Below are 19,627 nucleotides of genomic sequence, written 5' to 3'. Positions count from 1 at the left end.
GCAGGGGCATGGGGGCACTAACTATAATGAAAAGATTGATAATTTGGATTTCATTGAATATAAGAACATATATTCATCGTAGGACATTATCAAGCAATGAAGAAACACGCTACCAACTGGGAGAAGATATTTGCATTTTATGTATCTGACACAGGGCTGGTGGGGTGTCTGCTAGAGCTAAATCAATAGACTATTCAGCCTCTGACCCAGCAATTTCGCTCCTAGGTGTATGCACAAGAGAAATGAGGACATATATCCACAGGTACAAGAATGTTCATGGCCAAAAACTGGAAATAATTCTAATGTCCATCAACAGGAAATGGGTAAATAAATTATGATACCAATTGAAGAAAAATTGCTAAGAGGGTAGATCTCATGTTGTGTTCTTACCATATTTTAAAAAATCAATTTAATAAAATTAAACAAATAATGTATAAATGTGAAAAAAAATGAACAACAATGCTCCACTTGGCTCTTTTTTTTTTTTTTTTTGTCTGTGTGGTACGCGGGCCTCTCACTGTTGTGGCCTCTCCTGTTGTGGAGCACAGGCTCCGGACGCACAGGCTCAGCGGCCATAGCTCACGGTCCCAGCCGCTCCGCGGCATGCGGGATCTTCCCGGACCGGGGCATGAACCCGCGTCCCCTGCATTGGCAGGCGGACTCCCAACCACTGCGCCACCAGGGAAGCCCTTGGCTCTTTTTTGATACAAAAATTTCATCATGGCTGATATTCACAGTACAACTCATTTGGTAACCATAAAACTCCTGTGCTTATTCAGGAGGTACCTGAACCAAAAGTCATGATTAGCAACAATTTCTTTAAGGACATATGCAGGTATCAGGAACAAACATGGAGATAGTTTAATAATTTGTTGACACCCATGAAAGCAACTTAATTGGCTTTCCTTTTGGGTATGGTAGGGAGGTGAACTTATTACAAGAAACTTATTACCCTGTACAGTGTTACATGTATGCTGTTATATTTCAGAAACCAATGTGGCATGTGAATCCTCAAGCCTCAGGGAATTAAAACCAAGTATGATTAGAAGTAAAACTGAATCAGGGTTTCACCCCTGGATCGTACTTTCAACATGTTCAGTTAGCTTACCCTTGGCAAAATGCTAAACTATTCCCATTGACAAGCCCATTCATTGTAGCGCTGCTACAAGGAATACATAAAGCCTGGGTTTTTCAGCTATAAGTATGATAGGAAGGCATTCCTTGAGTTCTACATAAAACAAAAGCATTAAATAGTCGGATGGCCATCACTGATGGATTGAGAGAGTAATAACTGCTTCATTCATCTGTCTGGAAGAGCCCAAATAGGAAGAGAAAAATCCAGTTTACAAAGCTGGGGAATTGGGAGCTACTTGGATCCCAAGAGCATTCGGTGTCAGTTGATAAAGGTTTTCATCTAAGGGAAACACGGCATTGCCTCCCACTTTCTCTCTATGTGTTGACAGCCCTTACTATCATTCTGAGCCATGTTTAATACTTATGTATATTTTAATACTTTTGTATATATTTCTATGGCATCTCTAGAGCTGGTGTACATCACACTTATTAAGTGTGCATTTTCAGAAGCCCAGAATATGAATACGGGTCTTTTTTTTCCTTAGGCTCTTTTAGTTCCTATGTGGCGTCTTATAAAGCTTATTAGCAATTTTTCGGAGGCTAGCAACTTTATGAAGTTGGGGAATTCTATGGTAGCGTTGATGTGAACCACCAAGAATTGATTTCTTCCTCTCCTCTTGCTTGTTTCTTTTCATCACTTAAACAGAAGATAGCTGTTTTCTTTTCTTTCTGGTCTCCTCTTGTAGAAGATTCCCTTACTTTCATATGATTAAAAATGTTGATGACGTCCTCATTCTTTGTAACTCAGAAGCCATAGTGCTCAGAACTGTGGCTGTGACTTCCTTTCAAATCCCAGTTATATTGTATTTCTATTGCATATTAAAAATAAACATTTAAATCATACAATTTTTGACCCTGTTTTTTGACATTTCTTGATTGAAAAAAATATACCAGGACCCTCCATAAATAGAAGTGACCAAGCCACCTTCAACCTCCGTGAGGCCCTGCCAGGCTTTCAGATGCCTGTCTCTACACTCTTCTGGGTTAAGGAGTCCTGGTTGGGTAGATAAACCCCTGTCTAGATTTCCACCATTTCCCTTCTATGTCCTGGTGTCTTAACAGTTTCTAAAGCAGATCCGTATTTGTACCAAGCAACAGCTCTAGTTCGTTGAAATATTCTTTACTCTCCAACCCTCCAGGTCAACTTTCTGTCTTGGATTCCTCACCCATACCTCTTACCCAGCCAGGACCCAAATATCTGGAAGGGTCAGTTCAGTAAGAACTAGATCAATGGTGTAACCAGGTTTGACAGTGGGATAAAGGAATGACAACAACCCTCATGGAGGGTATATTTGCTCTGTGCCAGGCTAAGCACTTTGCCTCCAAGATCTGATCTATTCCCCACTTACATACCGATGTTACCTCCCTTTTACAGATGAGGTAACAAAGGCTCAAAGATTTTAACTAACTTTCTCAAGATCACACGACTGGATAGTGCCAGAGCCAGGATTTGGATACAGGTCTGTCTGATTCCAAAAGCTTGGGCTTTTAGCCATAGCATGAAAAGAGGCCAAACAAGAGACCAGCTCACCAAGACTGGAGTTGACGTATGAAGTACAACAGACAGATCCCTACCACAACCTGACCAGCCCATGGCAACAACATGAGATATTTTTAGGAGAGACAATTCACCTGCTTTCTGCATTTTTGTGAATTTCAAGGTTTTGTCCGACCTTATTTTACTCAGAGATCTGAACCCCATCCTGAACCATTTCTCAGATGTCTTCAGTCCCACTCCAAATACAGAAGTAAAGAGCTGAAACAAAGGGAAAGGCATGCCTTTAGTTTCTAAAACAATCATTACATCAATGAAATGATACTTTTCAAGGTCAAGCAATTAAGAAAAGATGTAAACAAATCTCTGACCTAGTTCCTCCTGAATATGACAAGCAGGTGGGCAGTGGTAATTTTTCAGAGGCATTTCTATTTCAGGAGGGTCCCTTCCTGACATATGTTATTACTAAATGAAGCAGAAGTGAGAAGCCAGCTTCTGGCACTGCCGAGGGCTTCCAGATATCCAGTAAGGATTGCCTGCACTGTCAATGCGTGACAACAGGGATTTGTACCCAACCCTTTGCCAAGAGTGTCTTACACACACTCATGCATATTCACCCTCACAATTTAAAGAGGGATGCGCGTGTAGGTTGCATAAATTCTCCACCATCACGCAACTGGTAAGTGTCAGAGCCCAGACTCCACCCAGTCTGTCTGCCCTCTGAGCCTGGCCTTCTGCCCTCGACCACAGTTTAGCCTGAGCATCACTTCTGAACCCAAGGGATTGGTAGGTGGAAGTCTCTGGCCCCTGCAACTCCAAGGTAGGGAACATTGGGAGGTAACAAACCCTGCTTCAAAGTAGACAAGGATTCAGTGAGGAGCAGGTTTCTTAAAGAACAGGTTTGTTCTTTAAGAGTAGGTTTGTTTTGTCCCACAGTCTTAGTGTACCCGGGAGTGACAGAGTCTTGGGAGGTAAGGTCATTTGTATCTCACCATAGCATGGCAATAAGCTCGAGCACCCATATTTATTTAGGCATCTCCTTCCTAGACCACTGCTATGGACTGAATTGTGCCTCTTCCTCCCAAATTCATACGTTGAAATCTTAACCTCCAGGGTGATGGTATCTGGAGATGGGGCTTTTGGGAGGTAATTAGGTTTAGATGAGGTCATGAGGTGGGTCCTCACGATGGGATTAGTGCCTTTATAAGAAGAGACACCAGAGAGTTTGCTCTCTCTCTGTGTCATGCGAGGACACATTGAGAAGGAGGCCGTCTGCAAACCAGGAAGAGAGTCCTAACCAGAGCCCAACCATGCTGGCACCCCAATCTCAGATTTCCAGGCTCTAACTGTGAGAAAATAAATATTTGTGGTTTAAGTCACTCAGTCTGCGACATTTTGTTATGGTATCTGAAGCTGACTAATACAACCACTTAGAACAAGTAATAGGATTAACTGAAAACCCATTTTTGATAAATACATATAAAAATCACGTACTTTGAAGGACTGATATCGTTCATCGTTTAACACAGCTTTAACTTCAGAACTTTCTCCATCTTCAATAATTTCCTGCACGAACAGTTGAAAAATATATTACATTAGTGATGTTAACTGCAGTCTAAGAGTTTCCAATCCCCAGATCTAGTAGCTTAATTTTTCATGAAATACACCTGTTGTATACAGGATAGTTCCTTAGCTGATCTGGAGAAAACAAGACATTTCCTGCTTGAAAAATCTCAGGTTATTATATTTCCAAGGACCCCTTTACAATCCTCAAGGAGGAAGGTACAGAATGATTAGGGTCCAAATCTACAGAACACCAAACCAAAAGATTCACTGACAAAGGTGTGTCTAAATATTTGAGATAGTCTTGTTTTCAATTAATATAAACTATCTGAAACAAGAGGACTTTTCATCTGAGCTGGTTAATTTTGGACCCACTGAAAAGCTAATCCGGGTTCAAGCCCTTATGATGTCTAGCTCAGAGCCACCCAACATCTTCTAAATAGAGCTGGGATTATTTCCCTTGAATAATTTACCTCGAGCTTGACTATATTGAAACTTACTCTTGGATGACCAACTTGCCTTGTCAGGGAATCCTTAAACATCATTAAATAAATAACTACCCATCCCTGGCTCTCTTCTTAGAATACACAGGTAGAGATGCAGAATCAGCTTCACTGCCCATCACACCCACCACCATTCTGGGGAGCAATGTCCCCTGAGTGGAAGTGAGGTTCTTCTCACAGCCTGTATTTGAAGTCATAGCATCCTCTCCCGTTGAGCTTTTAAGTCACTAGAGTCTTTCACTGTGATTAAGATACGAGAGAGTTATTTTCCCACTAGCTGACCCCACATAGCTCCAGGAGAGAAAATATTGGAGTATGAGTTACACATATATATATGTGTATCTATCTATCTATGTAATATATATGTTATATAATATATATATCTGTATAATCTATATTAGAGAAAAAGGAAAATAAATCATGAATACCACATCTATATAGTTAACAGGAAAATCCATTAACTGCATCTCTCTCTCTCCCTCCCTCCTTCCCTACCTATCAGGAGTTGGGACGAATCACCTTTCACCCTTACCTCTATGACACACTTCACTTTGTTCCCCAGGCAGGGAATTCCTTCTGTGTCCTTCATACTGATGATTGTGAATGGCAGAGATTTAAGTACAGAAGCTGCTCTCATAAATTCCAGAGCAGAGATTTCATTTTCTTTAAACTCATAATTTTCAGCCAATACCTCAAAGGCATCCTGAAGAATAAAACCAGATGAGCAAAACACAGTCTGTTTCCTAGCCCCTAGCCCCGGAGCCAGCAGTCACTTGCAAACACCTCTTGCTCTCTGTTAAGTATTAGAATACCTCGTGACTATTTCCTCAAAGATCAGGATTGGGTGTCCTGTACTTTTGCACCCCTCCCTTGGTGGCTGAGCAGAATTGAGTTGAAAAGACAGGCCATAGAGTGCTTGGTAAGGAAACTTTGAGTTCTCTGCCATTAGATATTCAGGAGTGATATAACTATAAAATGATATTGTGCTCACTGCACCTTCTTAGTTGTTACTTGGCATGATCCTTCCCTCTTTGCTGACATTCCCACCAGCCTGTGGCCAGGATTCTGTCTTGATCACTGGGAAGCTCCATCTCTTATCTCATACGTGGAATATAGTCAGCACTTAGCATAGGCTTGTTGAATGAATGGGTATAATCATAAGTGGCACAAACCCACAAGCAGGGTTATTTAAGGTAGGGGGTTATTTAAGGTAGGGCACGTTTGCATTTCTGGCAGAGGAGGAAGCAGCTGCAGCCGTGCGGCATGATGCTCAGTGTGCTCAGTAGCTGCAATTTCCTGGTGCTCCTTGCACATGTGGGCCTAGAAGACTAGAAAGGAGAAGTTTTGTATTTGATATACTAATGCATTTTTTTTCTATCTGACTACGGACTCTAGGCTGGAGGACAAGCAGTTATAGGCTTGTTCGGGTCATTTGAAACATAATTATTGAACTTCAGGGCTGAATTTAGAGATGATCTAGCTAATTCCTTTTTGAGCAGATGAGGAAACTGAGGCTCAGAGAGAGGAATTGACTTGCCCCAGCTACTAGTTAATATAAGAGAGGCTGAATCCAGGTCTGCTGACTCTCAGTCTTCTGGCTTCCCAACAAAGCTGTTTATGCACAATTGCTATTTCTATGTAATTTGCTCTTACTATATAATGGACTAATTACAGTACATATTTCTTTTTTCAGAATATTTGCCTTTGATAACTGTTGCGTCCATTAATGACAAGTCCCGATAAATAGTAACCTACTGTCTCTAAAGGATGTGCTCTGAATATATTTGTCTATTTCCATGACAAAAGGAGACCCATTCTTGACAGAAATAGGAACCAGAGATCAGGTTAGGGGAGTGGGTAAGAGTGTGAAAAACATTCCTAGATTTTCAGGAATATTCATAACTTAATTTGGAGATTCATGGAAAGAAGCAGAAAGCCCTGCGTTTGCTCTAGGTGTTGTTGTAAATCTCCATTACCGTGAATATGTGGTTCCAGTTGTTTAAAGTGGTTCTTCTCTGACACGCGTACTGAGAGATCTTTTTTACAGCAAGTGGTGGAGTCTTCTGGAAGCCTGGGTTGGGAGTAGCTGAATAGTCTGTTCTCACCTAAACAAATGCATAAGCATCCATTTTAAATAACAATTAATAGTGGTAATAATAATAATAGATGTGTATGAAGAAAAAGGCAGTTTGATGGTAATTGTATCTGAAAAGAGAATAAAATTATAGGAGGCTCAAATTTTATGTTATATGCATCTCTAATATTTGAATTTGCTATAATTAACATGTATTATTTTTGCAATCTGAAAAAATAACATGAAAAAAAACTACCAATTAAATATCATTTTTCTTTTCTGTGAACTTATGTAGTTATGGTCCGTTGGTGATGGGTGTGGAATTAAGAGCTTAACTTTATTTTTTTCTTTATGAATGATCACAGTAAGAAAAAAAATAAGAACCTTCTACTTTTCTGACTGCTAGACATCAAGACTTCAATATTTTGAAATATTTGTGTATAGACTTGTTTGTAAAAATAGCTACCATTTATTAAGTGCATATATAAATCAGGCTCTCTCTTAAGCACTTTACATGTGTGTTATTCTAATCCTCATAACCATCTTACAAGATAGGCAGGCACTATTGTTCTCATAATGTAGAGGAAGAAACTGAAGCTCAGAAAAGCTAAGTGAGTTGCCCAAGGTCACACAGGGAGTAAGCAGAGAACCTGGGGTTTAACTCAGGTCTGTTGGTTCTATAGCCCATGTTCTTAATCATCAAGCAAAAGGCAATGAAAATCACATTCGTGACACTTACAACAAGCTGGTGTTTTCCTGTAATCTCCACCGGTTTTCCTGCTCCCATACTTTCTATCAGCCACGAGACGTCGAGGAGTTCTAGCTGTGAGCTGGCTCTTATGTTCTGTACCTGAAGCCAGTCAAGAACCTCTGAACCAGAGTTGTTTTCTGCCACAATGTGGGTGACAGAATCACTGCAGAATGCAAGACAAAGTTACCAGCTGAAGGGACTTTTGAAATGAGAAGCTCTCCTCTTTCCCTGAGGCATTTCAGAGCATTCCATCTGATGGAGAAAGACGCACAGTAGACCTGACCATAGGCACGGAGAACCTAGACCTCCATGCAAGGGAATTCTACTTAAATTAGTGTAACAACAGTGGTCTACGTTCCATATCAGATGCAAGAAAAATTAAGAAAACATTAGTAAGATTGTGGTGTCAATGGAAAACCAAGGGTCAGAGAGGATGGAGGATAAAATCGTTCTTAAATTAGCACCTTGCACTCTGCTTGCGGCTTTGATGTGCCACTTCCTTTTTATTTGTAGAGGGCTTTAACCCAGTGCCTTTCAAACTTATTTGTGACCCACAGTTAGAAACACATTTTATATCATCTCCCAAAATAGAGATAGATGTAGATGTCGATATGCTTATGACATCTCATTAAATTGATCTCACAACCCATTAATAGGAGGTGACCAGCCTTTGAGAAATATTGTTTTACATGTTTTTCAAAGCACAACCCTGTGACGTAAGACCCTGTATCTTTTCCCTAGTAAGTACTGAGCACTTACAGTGTTTCAGCACTGTCCAAGTACTTTACATACATTATCTCATTTAATACTCACATAGCTCCTCAAGTAAATGTCATACTAGTCACACTTCAAAAATGAGGAAACTGAAGAACAGAGAGGTTAAGGACATCCTGAAGGTCACACAGCTGGTAAATGATATTTATCCTTTTTGACTGTCTTTTCTGGGTCAAGTATGTTATTTCTAGTTTTTAAGAAGCCTTCACAGTCAGCCTTATATCATTGGAACTAATAATTTTTAAGGCTCCTTCAGTTCAAATCGTCTATGAATCTGGGAAATAATAAGAGCAAATAGCGTACTTAGGTATCTAAGAGAAAAAAATAGATTTTCTCTTCTTTTTCCCACTTCTCTTGCTTGACTTCTTCTTTCTCCTTCTCCTTTTCTTGACTGACTCTTGGATTCATTGGGTATTTTTTGGTTCACTGTTATATGCACAGCCCTAGGTTTCTTGTGGTGGTGATGGGTACCGAAGAAGAAAAGAGAAGTCTCTGGGCATCAGTATCTTATGTTAACAGTATGTTATGATAAGACACAAGACGTGGACAGAATCTGCAGATGATACACAGAGAGGGAAAAGAATTTGGTGTGGGCTGGGAGAGGTGGATGGCTTTGTGGAAAAGCAGGATTTGTGCCCTGCCTGGGTGGATGGGAGGGGTAAGGTACCTGGTAGGCAGAACTTTTGGTCGTCCTAGAAGAAAAGGTTCAGAGGAAAGGAAGGAGAATAGCCTGTACTGGAGTGAAGAATTCATGTTGGGAAGTAGTTGTAGATGTGGCTGAGTACCACATTACAGAGGGTCTTGGAAGCCTGGTTGAAGAAGTTGGATCTCGTTTTCTGGGATTATGGAGACACTGAAGGCTTTTGTGAGCAGGACATGGATAGCATTGTCATGTTATTTTAAAAGACTAATCTGTAACACACAATGATTTTGAAGGGGAGTCATGGGTTGGGGAAAGGTGGGGAGCTACTTAGGAAGATGAATCACTGGACCAGATATAAGATGACTTTAACCCCACTCTGGTTCCTATAGCTCTAGAAAGGAAGGCAAAGAAGACATATGATGGACAGCTGGCATCGCCTATAAAAGATGGTGTGGAGAATAAACTCAAATATGACTCCAGCGTATCTATCACACTCAAGTATTATCACTTTTGGTAGAAATAGGGATTTAGGAAGTTGCATCTCTTTGGGGGAAGGGGTGGGGGAGTGGAATTGAAGTTTATTTCAGGCATGCTGCATTGGAAGGATGGCTGGAGATCCAAATGAAAAAAGCTGGCTGGCAGTTGGGATCTGAGGCTGGCGCTGGGAGAGAGGTGAGGGCTGGAGATCAGAGCTGAGACCATCTGGATGGCAGGATGTGCAGCAGGCCCAGGCAGAAATAAGTCAGGGTAAAACAACCTTTTACAGGGGATGAGGGAAGACGGCTAGCTGCTTCCCTATTCCAGATCCATATAATTCCAAAGATTATTTATGGTAAACTTCTTGCAAGATTGTTTATGTCAAGACTTGAACAACAAAAGAATTAACAGGACTACATAGTAATTATTATTCCTTCTATATTTCTGCCCTTTGAAGGGAAATTTTACTATTACATTATTTATTATAATATTTATTCTTATTATTATAAATAGGGTTTTGTCTGAACCTCAGAGGGAGCAGGGTGTGCGGAGGAGGAGCTCTGGGGCTCAGCATCCAAATTTAGACCCCTCACCATCCACTCTTGTACCACCATCCCCCATGGGGATATCTGAGCTCACCCTATTGGATGAGGATCACATTCATCTCTTACTGAATTAATATAAGCATATTTGTGAATATAGGATGTACATCAGATGAAGGAACACTCTGATTTAGACTTCCAACCCCTGCTCATTAAGCAACTAGCAAACAAAATAAAACAACAACAACAAAGCACATACAAAAACAAAAAATCAAATAAACATTCACATTGTGCTATTCAGAGTTCAGTACTGTTTGTCACTCGTTCCCACAAAGTAAGAGCTTGAAAGTCAGCATTAGGAACTTTGACATCATCACAGTACAGTCATATCTCAGAGATATTGCAGGTTCGGTTCCAGACCACCACAATAAAGCATTTGCTCACCTTCTGTTCTGAGCCCTTAGCAGATAGTATTACCAAGAAGGGTCACCCCCTCTAGTATGTTCTGTTGCCAGTGTCTTACTGCTGTGTTGTGGCAGCGCTTTGCTGATACAGTGGTTTTCTCTCTGCCCTGAAGACTCCAGTATTGAAAAGATTAATAATATTTGAATATTACCATGTGCCAGAACCGTGGTAGGCACATTTCATACACTACCTCATTTAATTGTCAATAACACTATGAGATAGGTATGATTATCCCCATCTAAAAATAAGAAAAGAGAGCTTTTGAGAGACATTAAAAATGCACCCAGCTAATAATTGGTGGAGCTGACATTTGATCTGAGGTCTGTTTTAATCTAAAATCTGTGTACTGGGGGACTTCCTTGGTGGTCCAATGGTTAAGACTCTATGCTTCCACTGCATGGGGTGCTGGTTCGATCCTTGGTAGGGGAACTAAGATTCTGTGTGGCGCGACCAAAACAATAAAATAGAATAAAACCTGTGTGCTAGACCACACTGAGCTGTCCCTCTGTGACTTTGTGCTTAATTCCATGGCTCTGGTGAGAGCTATTCCTTTTCTCAAAAGGAATACCATCAGGATGAGTGTCATCATCACCACCACCACCATCTTCATGATCACGATGAAGATTCTCTCCGAAGCGCAGAAATAGAGGTGGACTAACACTTCCTACATAACACTGTTAGACACTCTCTCCCTGCTGCTGCCACATAGGATTCATGTTTTGATATTTTATGTCCAGTATAATATGGGCTACAATAAGGACTGTCCCAGAAAGTCTGAAAGAACAGTTGCTATGGCTACACACCAGGATGGAGAAGTCACAGAGGGGCTGTCAGGCTCCCTGAGCTCTGGATTTTGCCTAAACTTCGGAGACAGATAGATGTACTCAGGAGGAACCCCCAGGGCTCCTCTTCCAAATTCAGGTCCCTCACCATCCACACTTACCACCCCCTGCTCCTCCGCACCATCTCTCACCTAGGGTATCTCTGGACTCAGCCCTGCCTCTAACAGAGACATTCAGAATGCCTGGGGATGTGGGGGAAGGGTGCTGTAAAACAATCAACAAACAATTAAATACTGGTATATCCGAAAGAAAAAGACTAGAGAGAAACATTCCAGACAATCAGCAAGAATAACAATAACTACGCGCATGCACGCACACACACGCACACACACTCTCACACACACACGGATATATTCTTACTCAATCCGCCCAAGAGTCTTATGAGGTGGGCAATAAAATTTCAAATGAGAAAACCAAACCTGCAGAGGTTACATGAAGCCAAGATTCAAACCCAGGTGTTCATGACTCGAGCAATCTCTTAACGTTCTGCTAGACTGTGGTTAGACCCCTGTGCGAGGTTTTGTTTGTTTTAAGCATTTTTCTATATTTTCCCATTTTCTGTCATGAACTATCTTTCATCACTTTTCCACTTAACGGAATAAATACACATGAATGTCATTTTCAAGGGCAAATCAACTTGGGATTGGGGCTGAGGTAGTCTCTGCCTTGGCCCCAAAGACCTGTGCTTTCTTCTTACGATAAAAGGTGGCAGCGAGCCTCAGGCAGGCATCTTCAATCTCTTCTAAAGACCCCAAGGCAGTGCTGAGATGGCTGTTCCTGAAATATCAGTGGATTCCATTCTTTAAGTGCATCTAGTTTCTTAGCCATGACCAATTAATAGTGCCTCGGACTAGGTTTGGGAGGCTGTGAACCAATTACAGGGATCCTGAAGTAGGATTTGTCCTTCAGCTTCCCACAGGGAAAACCATGCAGGGTCCTCTTCTTCAACTGGTGCTGAACTGAAATGTGCTTGACTTGATCCTTGGCATCCCTAAGGGCAGGGACAGTGTTATAATCTGCCTGGTTATAATCTGCATGGTTATAATCATGCCTGGCGCCCAGCTCATGGCCAGATTTAGAGTAATGGTCAATAGAGAGCCCACTAGTAGAATGAATTGTTTAATCTATAGCTCTAAAGGAAAGTTTCTAAAATTCTAGTGTCTACTAGAGACACACAGGAAGGTGGATTAAAATTCAGATGCCTGAGCCTTATTACCAGAGATTCAGATTCAGTAAATCTCACCTAGGGCCCAGAAATATGGATTTTGACAAGCTCCCTTGGTGATTCTGACATAATCAGTCAGTTCTAGTTATCTAGTTGGTGCACAACCAACAATCCCAAAATGTAATGGCTTTGAAAAGGAACATTTTTGTTACGTCTTGCAATTTTGTGGATCAGGAATTTAGGCAGCTCATCTGGGCAATCCTTCTGTTCCATATACAGCTGATGGATGTACTGATGTTCCACACAGCCTGTGTGTCTGGCACCTTGGTGAGGGTGGCTGGGAGGTTGGGCTCAGCAGCATCGATCAACCTGAGCACCTTTAAGTGGTCTCTCTCAGGGGGAACTCAAACTTCTTACCTGAGGCTCTGGGGTCCAATGAACAGCAGAAGCCTCAGGGTCTTTTATGACCTAGCCCCCAAAGCCACGTAGTGTCACTTCTGCTGTACCCTATCGGGTACACCAGCCCACCCCACCCCCAATGCAAGGAAAGGGAAAATAGTCCCTGTCACTCCGTGGGGGCCACCATATTTCAAAACCACCTCACAGCCCAAGAACTCCACCTTGTGAAATGGAGCTATAGAGAAAGATCACTCTTTACCTGCCCCAGCTTAGATCTGATCCCCATGCTGCACTTGCGGCTTAATTACAGCAATGTTTCCCCACATGGTACTCATTTCTCTGCAGGCACGTGGGATAATTTTAGGGAGTACATAACTGAACATTTTAAAAGTTTATATGTTTATTAAATCTATATGTTTACATTATGTATATCAGACCCATGGTTTTTATGATTATTATTCCTTAAGATAGGGCTAAATTACAATGATTCCAATTAAAAGAAACACATTAGGTATATAATAATCCATATGGTAAAAGATATTATAAGAATCATGAATGTGACCCTCAGATGTCCAGAAAGCTCTAAACTGAAAGATTAACTCACAAATCTCAGTTCCGATTTTTTTTCTCAGATACCAGGATCCCTGATCTTTCTGTCTTTCTTTCCCCAGTTGGTCCTGCCTCTTGAAACAATTAGAAAAGCTCTCCATGAGGAAAGAGGCAGCCATCCTTCTTTGCCAGGAACCGGACTGACACCCCAAGCTGATTCTTCCAGTCCTCATGGATGGTCACCTGCTTTTTTCTTTGTCTTTAAAACTCTTTTCTTTCCCTGGAGAGGGCTTTCTTTTCTTTTTTTTTTTTTTTTTAATTAAAGTATAGCTGATTTACAGTATTGTGTTAGTTTCAGGTGTACAGCAGTGATTCAGTTATTTTTTTCAGATTATATTCTATTATAGGTTATTACAAGATATTGAATATAATTCCCTGTGCTATACAGTAAATCCTTGCTGCTTACCTATTTTATGTATAGTAGTTTGTATCTGTTAATTTATTAATTCTTGCCATCTGACATAGGACTTATTTTGTAAACAATAACTTTAAATAGTTATTTATAGTTGAGCAGAGACATTCACAGTTTAAAAAAGTCCTCTTGCCAATTTCCCTAGCAACTGATCTGTTTCAGAATCCCTGACACCGAAAAATCAAGATAGTTTTATTTGGTTTTATCGCACACTCTTACTAGCACCAGTAAAGCCAAGTTTCTATTTCCAGTCCTTGATATACTTAAGACCGAGAGGGTCTTGCCTTGATTTTTTGACCCACAGTAAATGAGACTATGAACATTTTCATTAATTTAAAGTCAACAGATTTTGAAATATAAAGTACTTTGGACCAGAGCAGGACTAATTTTTACATTGCATGCTCTTGAACTCAGAAAAATAAAGTCTTCATTACTTTGCTGATTACAAAGGTAATACAGGTGCATTGTAGAAAAAAAATTTAGTGACAAAACTTACTCTTGGTAATCATAAGTTCCTTTGGTTGGCTTTATATTCACCAGATAAATCATTCTTTGAGCAAATATTTCCTGAAGCCTACTCTGTGTAAGAAAATTGTCAAGGGTATGAAGATGAGGTCTACACAATGGCCCAGATGACGCCCTTGTCCTTGTGGAGTCAGGGACGGGTAACTGGGTGAGATGAGGAGCAAACCCGAGTGGAAGAGCCGGGGCCCAACCCTAGGCCATGGATCACACCTGTGTCCATGGAGGAAGTTTCTTCCTCTAGGAAGGCTTCCAGGGGTCTTAGGTCTTAGATGCAGAAAGGTGCAGGGAGGAGCCATTCAAGGTTGGAGGAGAAAGAGTGAGAAAAAACCATAAAGAGAAACCAATGAAGATGTCTTACTTAGCTAATTGGACCCAGAAGAGGCCTAGAGATGGACCAGTTCCACATTGTATTTTCTAGAGCAGGTAACAGCTCTTTCATCTGGTGTTCAGTTTATTTTGCAAACAGTGACATTTAATATTTTTATTTGAGATACCACAAATTTGAAGTGATCAGACATTGTCAAAGATAAACAGAGCTGGATACTACTGAAAGCAGTAAGAATAGATTTTATTCAGTAATAACTATTGCAATAGGGAAGAGGGTCCAGCATGAATGGAACTCAACTTCGAGGGAACAGAAGGCAGGAGACCTTGTAAAGGCTGGAGTGTGGGAAAGGCATAGAGAAGCATTAAGGGGGTTGGTCCTTGTGACCTGGCCACCTGGATTTGCTAATTGCTGCTTATTTAGAAGAGAAAACGTCTGGAATCTTTGTGACAGGAGGCAGTGGTGCAAGTTAGAGCAAGGGGCCCACTGAAGTTAGGCCTTTACCTTCCTGCAGAGACCGGGGGTGAGAATTATCTCCTTGGATGTTTGCTGTCAGGTCCTTGAGAAGACAGTTCTGGGTGGTTGGAAGATTTACATCTCAAAGGGGCAGAGAAAGGGTTTATAATGGCAAGGTTTCTAAAGTAACTGCTCTAAGAGGGGGTTCAGGGGTCTTTCTGCCTATTGCCAGGTTTTGACTGGAACAAATAGTAAATTCTCCTGGTAATCTTGAGCTTTCTCAGGCAGGCATTTTAAGGCGGGGCCAGGGGTACAATCCTAGGGACATGGCCTTAAGCTGCTAGAAGCCATGCTAGAGTTTAGTCAAAGAAAGAGTGTTTATCAACATTCAGGTGAAAAACCATGGATTTGACTACCAGGAAATTCTTTGAAGACAATAGTTTTGGGATAATGAGTGAGGCAGAAGCCACATTTCAAAAGTTACATAGTGAATGGATGGAAACCAAAATGACACAAGAAGGCTAGAAGTGTTGGGTAGGAAAATGCTAATTTTTTAAAAAAGAGGAAGACGAGCACATACTTGGAAAATACATTATGCTATCTTTTCATGCTAGGTGACAACAAAGGTACAGTTCCTGACTCCTCTGTCTGATTTTAAACTCTTTGCTTGCAGGGTTCAAGTCTTCTACTATTTTTTGTCTCCAGAACCTGGCACATATTGTGCAGAGTGGGTACTAACAGAACCCTTTATATGTGATGCCATGATGGTATATTTTGCTCTCAGTAAAAACAATGCCTTCCAAAGGTGCCCTTGTAGACAAATTATGCAGGTCCAGGAAGGGCAAAAGTATCCTCTGATGGGTTTCTACAGCTTGAACAGTGGAACTCAGCAAATGTTAATCTGCTGGGCGATGTAACCATGGAGATCCACCCTTCCTACCCAGCTCTTTCTTCTTCAGCACCAATGATTTAGGTCAAGACATAGATGGTAGGCTTAGCTAATATGTTCATAGAGGAGGGTTGATGCTGATAAAGTTTTAAAATAGCTCAAAGTACTGGAATCAAGGATAAAAGAAGAACATGACAAACACTAGATTCTGATCCTTCTCTATCTTGTCCCAGCTAGAGTAGCTCGAATATTATGAAGCTGCTCTAAAATTTAGGATGTTGGCCATGGAATAAATTCAGAAAGGTTTTTAATGAATGTGCACAAATGCCTCAAAGAACTTGACACCTCTCCTGATTTATATTTTAAGAACCAGCTTCCTATGGTACATGGAATAGCATGTCTTTTGCAATATAACAAATATTAATGAAGTCCAATCCAAATATAAAGATACAGTGCACCTATGCTAGAAATTTAAATAGTTCCAGATAGTTCTATGCATTCAGGTACACCATTTCTAAGCTGTGTGTTCAGGTCCAGGTAAGGTAGGAATCAGATTTTTCCTCAAATTTAATCCTCCTGGCAGCCAAAGAATGTTAGAAACTATGGAGATTACTGTCTATTTTCAGAACATTTTTTTTTGGCTCCTCTTTCTCTGAATCCTATATATCAAAAGGAGAGATCTAGCTGTTCTTATTGAGAAGTATCCTTTCTTTTAAAAAACAACTTCCTTTATTTTCCTTTTAAAAATATACGTTTATTGTAAAAACATTTGGAAAACACAGAGCATAAATGCAGCCATAATGTCTCCCTACGACCTCCTCCGCCAACTACTTAGTCTTTCCCTACTTCTCCTTTCCCTACAAAATAGACGATTTGATGGGTTTCCTTCCTTTCTTTGTTCTATTTATTTATGTCATTTGATCTAGTTCAGAGTGTGGAGAGAGAGCCCTCTCCTTAGGGTTTTACTGTAAAGGTCAATGGATTCAGCTAAGTAACAAGAAAACAACCACACTTTACATTTGTATAACTGTTTTAATTTATCCAAGTATACTGACATCCATCATCACATGTGGTATCACATCAGATAGACTATTTATCAAGAAACTAAGGTCAGAGAGAAGAGGGGGGTCTTGCCCCACATCACATGGCTGGGAAGAGTCAGAGCCAGAATTTGAGGTCTCTAGATTTCTTATCTAGAGATTTTCCCCTACAATAATTTCCATTGTCTTTTCCAGTTAAAGTCTATATAACTATGTATGGAAATTCCGTTTGAGAGCTAGGACTTTTACTTCTTGTGGTTTATTCTTGTGCCATAAAACACATTTGTATTTAATGTGTCTTCTGAGCAGCCAGCCTGGGAACTTTGCCACCGTCATCTCACAGCAGCAGTTGGCTCACCGTGCGCCAGTTTCCTCTGTTGCCTGAGCAGCTGGGCTCGGTCCCTCGCAGCAAAGCTGCCTGTTGGGCTCTTGTCAAAAGAAGAAGCTTGCCTCCCAGCGTCTCTCCTAGTACCTGCCTCAGCTACCGTGTGCATATTCGTAGCTGTGCCTGTAACTAAACTAGTCAGCTCTTGCTGGAAGTGTGGACATGTCAACAGAGAGCTTTCTTTCTATGTAAGTGATGCCTTGACCATCTGGTTCTCACCTTCCTGTCTGGCCCTTGCCAAATTTCTTTACCACAAAAAACAGTTCCACATTTGCTAAGGCTTCTTTCTAGTTTCTACTTTTTCAGTTTCCTTTTTTTCAATTTCGGTTTTTAGCCACTTACCTATGTCATCTTTTCCCCTCCTGATTCCAATATTTTATGTAAGTCTGTTAAATAAGGCAGACTCAACAATTGGATGACATCTATGATTTTGTGGAAGGGATGTTTCAATGAGATTTTGAGCTTAATATCCCAAATGAGATAGGGGTTAAAAAGGAAAAAAGAGGCAGGAGTTGGGGGAAGGAGACCATGTAAAGAGAAATCGGGTGAGGGAGACCATGGGAAACTCAGGAATTTCTGAATGGGGCACTTCAGTAAAAAATAAATAAATAAGATGTTTCTATGAGATTGACTCTTCATATGAATTATGGGTGTTGTGAAAATTATCATATCTGATTATTGACTTTTGACATATGTTTCTCTAGCAATTTGAAACTGACACTTCCTCAGGAAATGCTTGTCAGTTTTATTTTTTAACTGTCAAAGACTATCTTCAAAGTAAAAATGTATTTTCACACAGAATTCTTATAGATTTTCCTGAAAAAAAAAATGCGGTCAACCTATTCCTTGGACAATCAATTGCATTAATTATCATTCTTTATTCATTACAAGCCCTCTGGCAATTCTGTTTGGAACTGTTTATGCCAAGGTTCTAATACCATTTGTGTCTGGATTTTGTTTTGTTTGAAACCGGTGAAGTGTTTACGTAACTGTTAGAAAAAGAGCAGGGCCAATGCTGGGATGTGAGTGGGTTTGCTAGTGAACCAGTTGAGGTGCCCCACACGCTTACTTCAACTGCCTTCTTGTCTGGGCTCTGAGCTCATCACTCTCAGTGTGGTGTCCATCACCCCTGGACAGAGCTGCCCCTGAATCTTTAACCAGCATCCCTCTCTCTACAAATCCCACTCAGACTGCTGCTTAGGAAAGCATGATCAAAGCCACATTTGGGTGCCTATGGTGAGCCAGCCAGTCACTCATCCTAGCCCAGCACAGACACTACCCACCTCAGCACAGTCAGATGCACAGCTCAAGGGACAAGCAATCAAACCACTCTTTTTGCTTCCAAGCAGCTGACAGTTTTTGATTGAACTCAGTGGTGCTTTAGTTTAATTTGGTCAAGAACAAACTCGAATGGTTTCATCATTGAACTTCCCAGCTAGGTTTCTGTTGATCATCCCTAGATACCTCATCTCATAATAGTGAAAGGCCAAAAAAAAAAAAAATTACCTTATCTTTTGGTGCCAACTGGTTTCAATATAATTGCACCAAATCCCCACTCATCTTATTTCCCTTAACTAATTGCCTCCAATTTGTTCTTTAATCTCATACCCGTTCTCCCAGTGGGAGAGTCACCTCTTCTGTAGGTGGAGGAAAACACGGGTTCCTTGGGTTCCAAAGAAGCCCTGCTTATTCACAAACTGAAATCCGTGATGTCTTACCTGAGCTCATTTTCAACCCTGAATCCTTTCCTTCGAGCCAGTTCCATGAGGAAGGTTCTGCGGGTCGTTCCCATTTTCTTCTCCAAAATGAAGAGGACCAAATCTTGAAACTTGATGTCATAAGAAGGGGAGGCCATCGAGGCACCCACCTGCCTGGGTCTCTTCTTCCGAGGGCCTGAGGGGGCCACGTGCAGTGGATCCATGGGAAGAGACTGCTGCTGCCTCTGGCTGTGCCAACAAGTGGTGTCTCCAGAAGTGAGGGAGGGCCTGCCCCTCCGTCATAAGGAGCCCTGATGTCATCTTACCATCTCACTGGGCTCTGCCCTGCTCATGACTTCCTGCTGAAGATCCATGGGGAATTGCTACCTCTGTTCATTTGTCCAGTACAGAGATGATAATGGAAATGGTAAATTAACTTTTGCGCTCCTATGCATAGTCTCA

General features: G+C 41.1%; 1 protein-coding gene across 1 annotated transcript in view; it reads right to left on the bottom strand.

The window, feature by feature from the left end:
• The window catches only part of DNTT (DNA nucleotidylexotransferase), a gene marked incomplete at both ends in the record, with an annotated part of 36,537 nt that extends 17,148 nt beyond the window's left edge, over nt 1–19,389 (bottom strand). Inside the window, 6 exons of the mRNA XM_079702151.1 lie at nt 2,767–2,890; nt 4,124–4,195; nt 5,228–5,398; nt 6,672–6,800; nt 7,509–7,683; nt 19,187–19,389. Of these exons, the coding sequence (XP_079558277.1) occupies nt 2,767–2,890; nt 4,124–4,195; nt 5,228–5,398; nt 6,672–6,800; nt 7,509–7,683; nt 19,187–19,389 (874 nt within the window). The remainder of the gene's footprint in view (nt 1–2,766; nt 2,891–4,123; nt 4,196–5,227; nt 5,399–6,671; nt 6,801–7,508; nt 7,684–19,186) is intronic.
• Between the last annotated feature and the right edge of the window lie 238 nt (nt 19,390–19,627).

This window comes from Hyperoodon ampullatus, assembly GCF_949752795.1.
Source record: "Hyperoodon ampullatus genome assembly, chromosome: 1".
Lineage (NCBI taxonomy): Eukaryota > Metazoa > Chordata > Mammalia > Artiodactyla > Ziphiidae > Hyperoodon > Hyperoodon ampullatus.
Note: the sequence above shows the minus strand (reverse complement) of the source record. Positions and strands in the feature narration are given on the sequence as shown.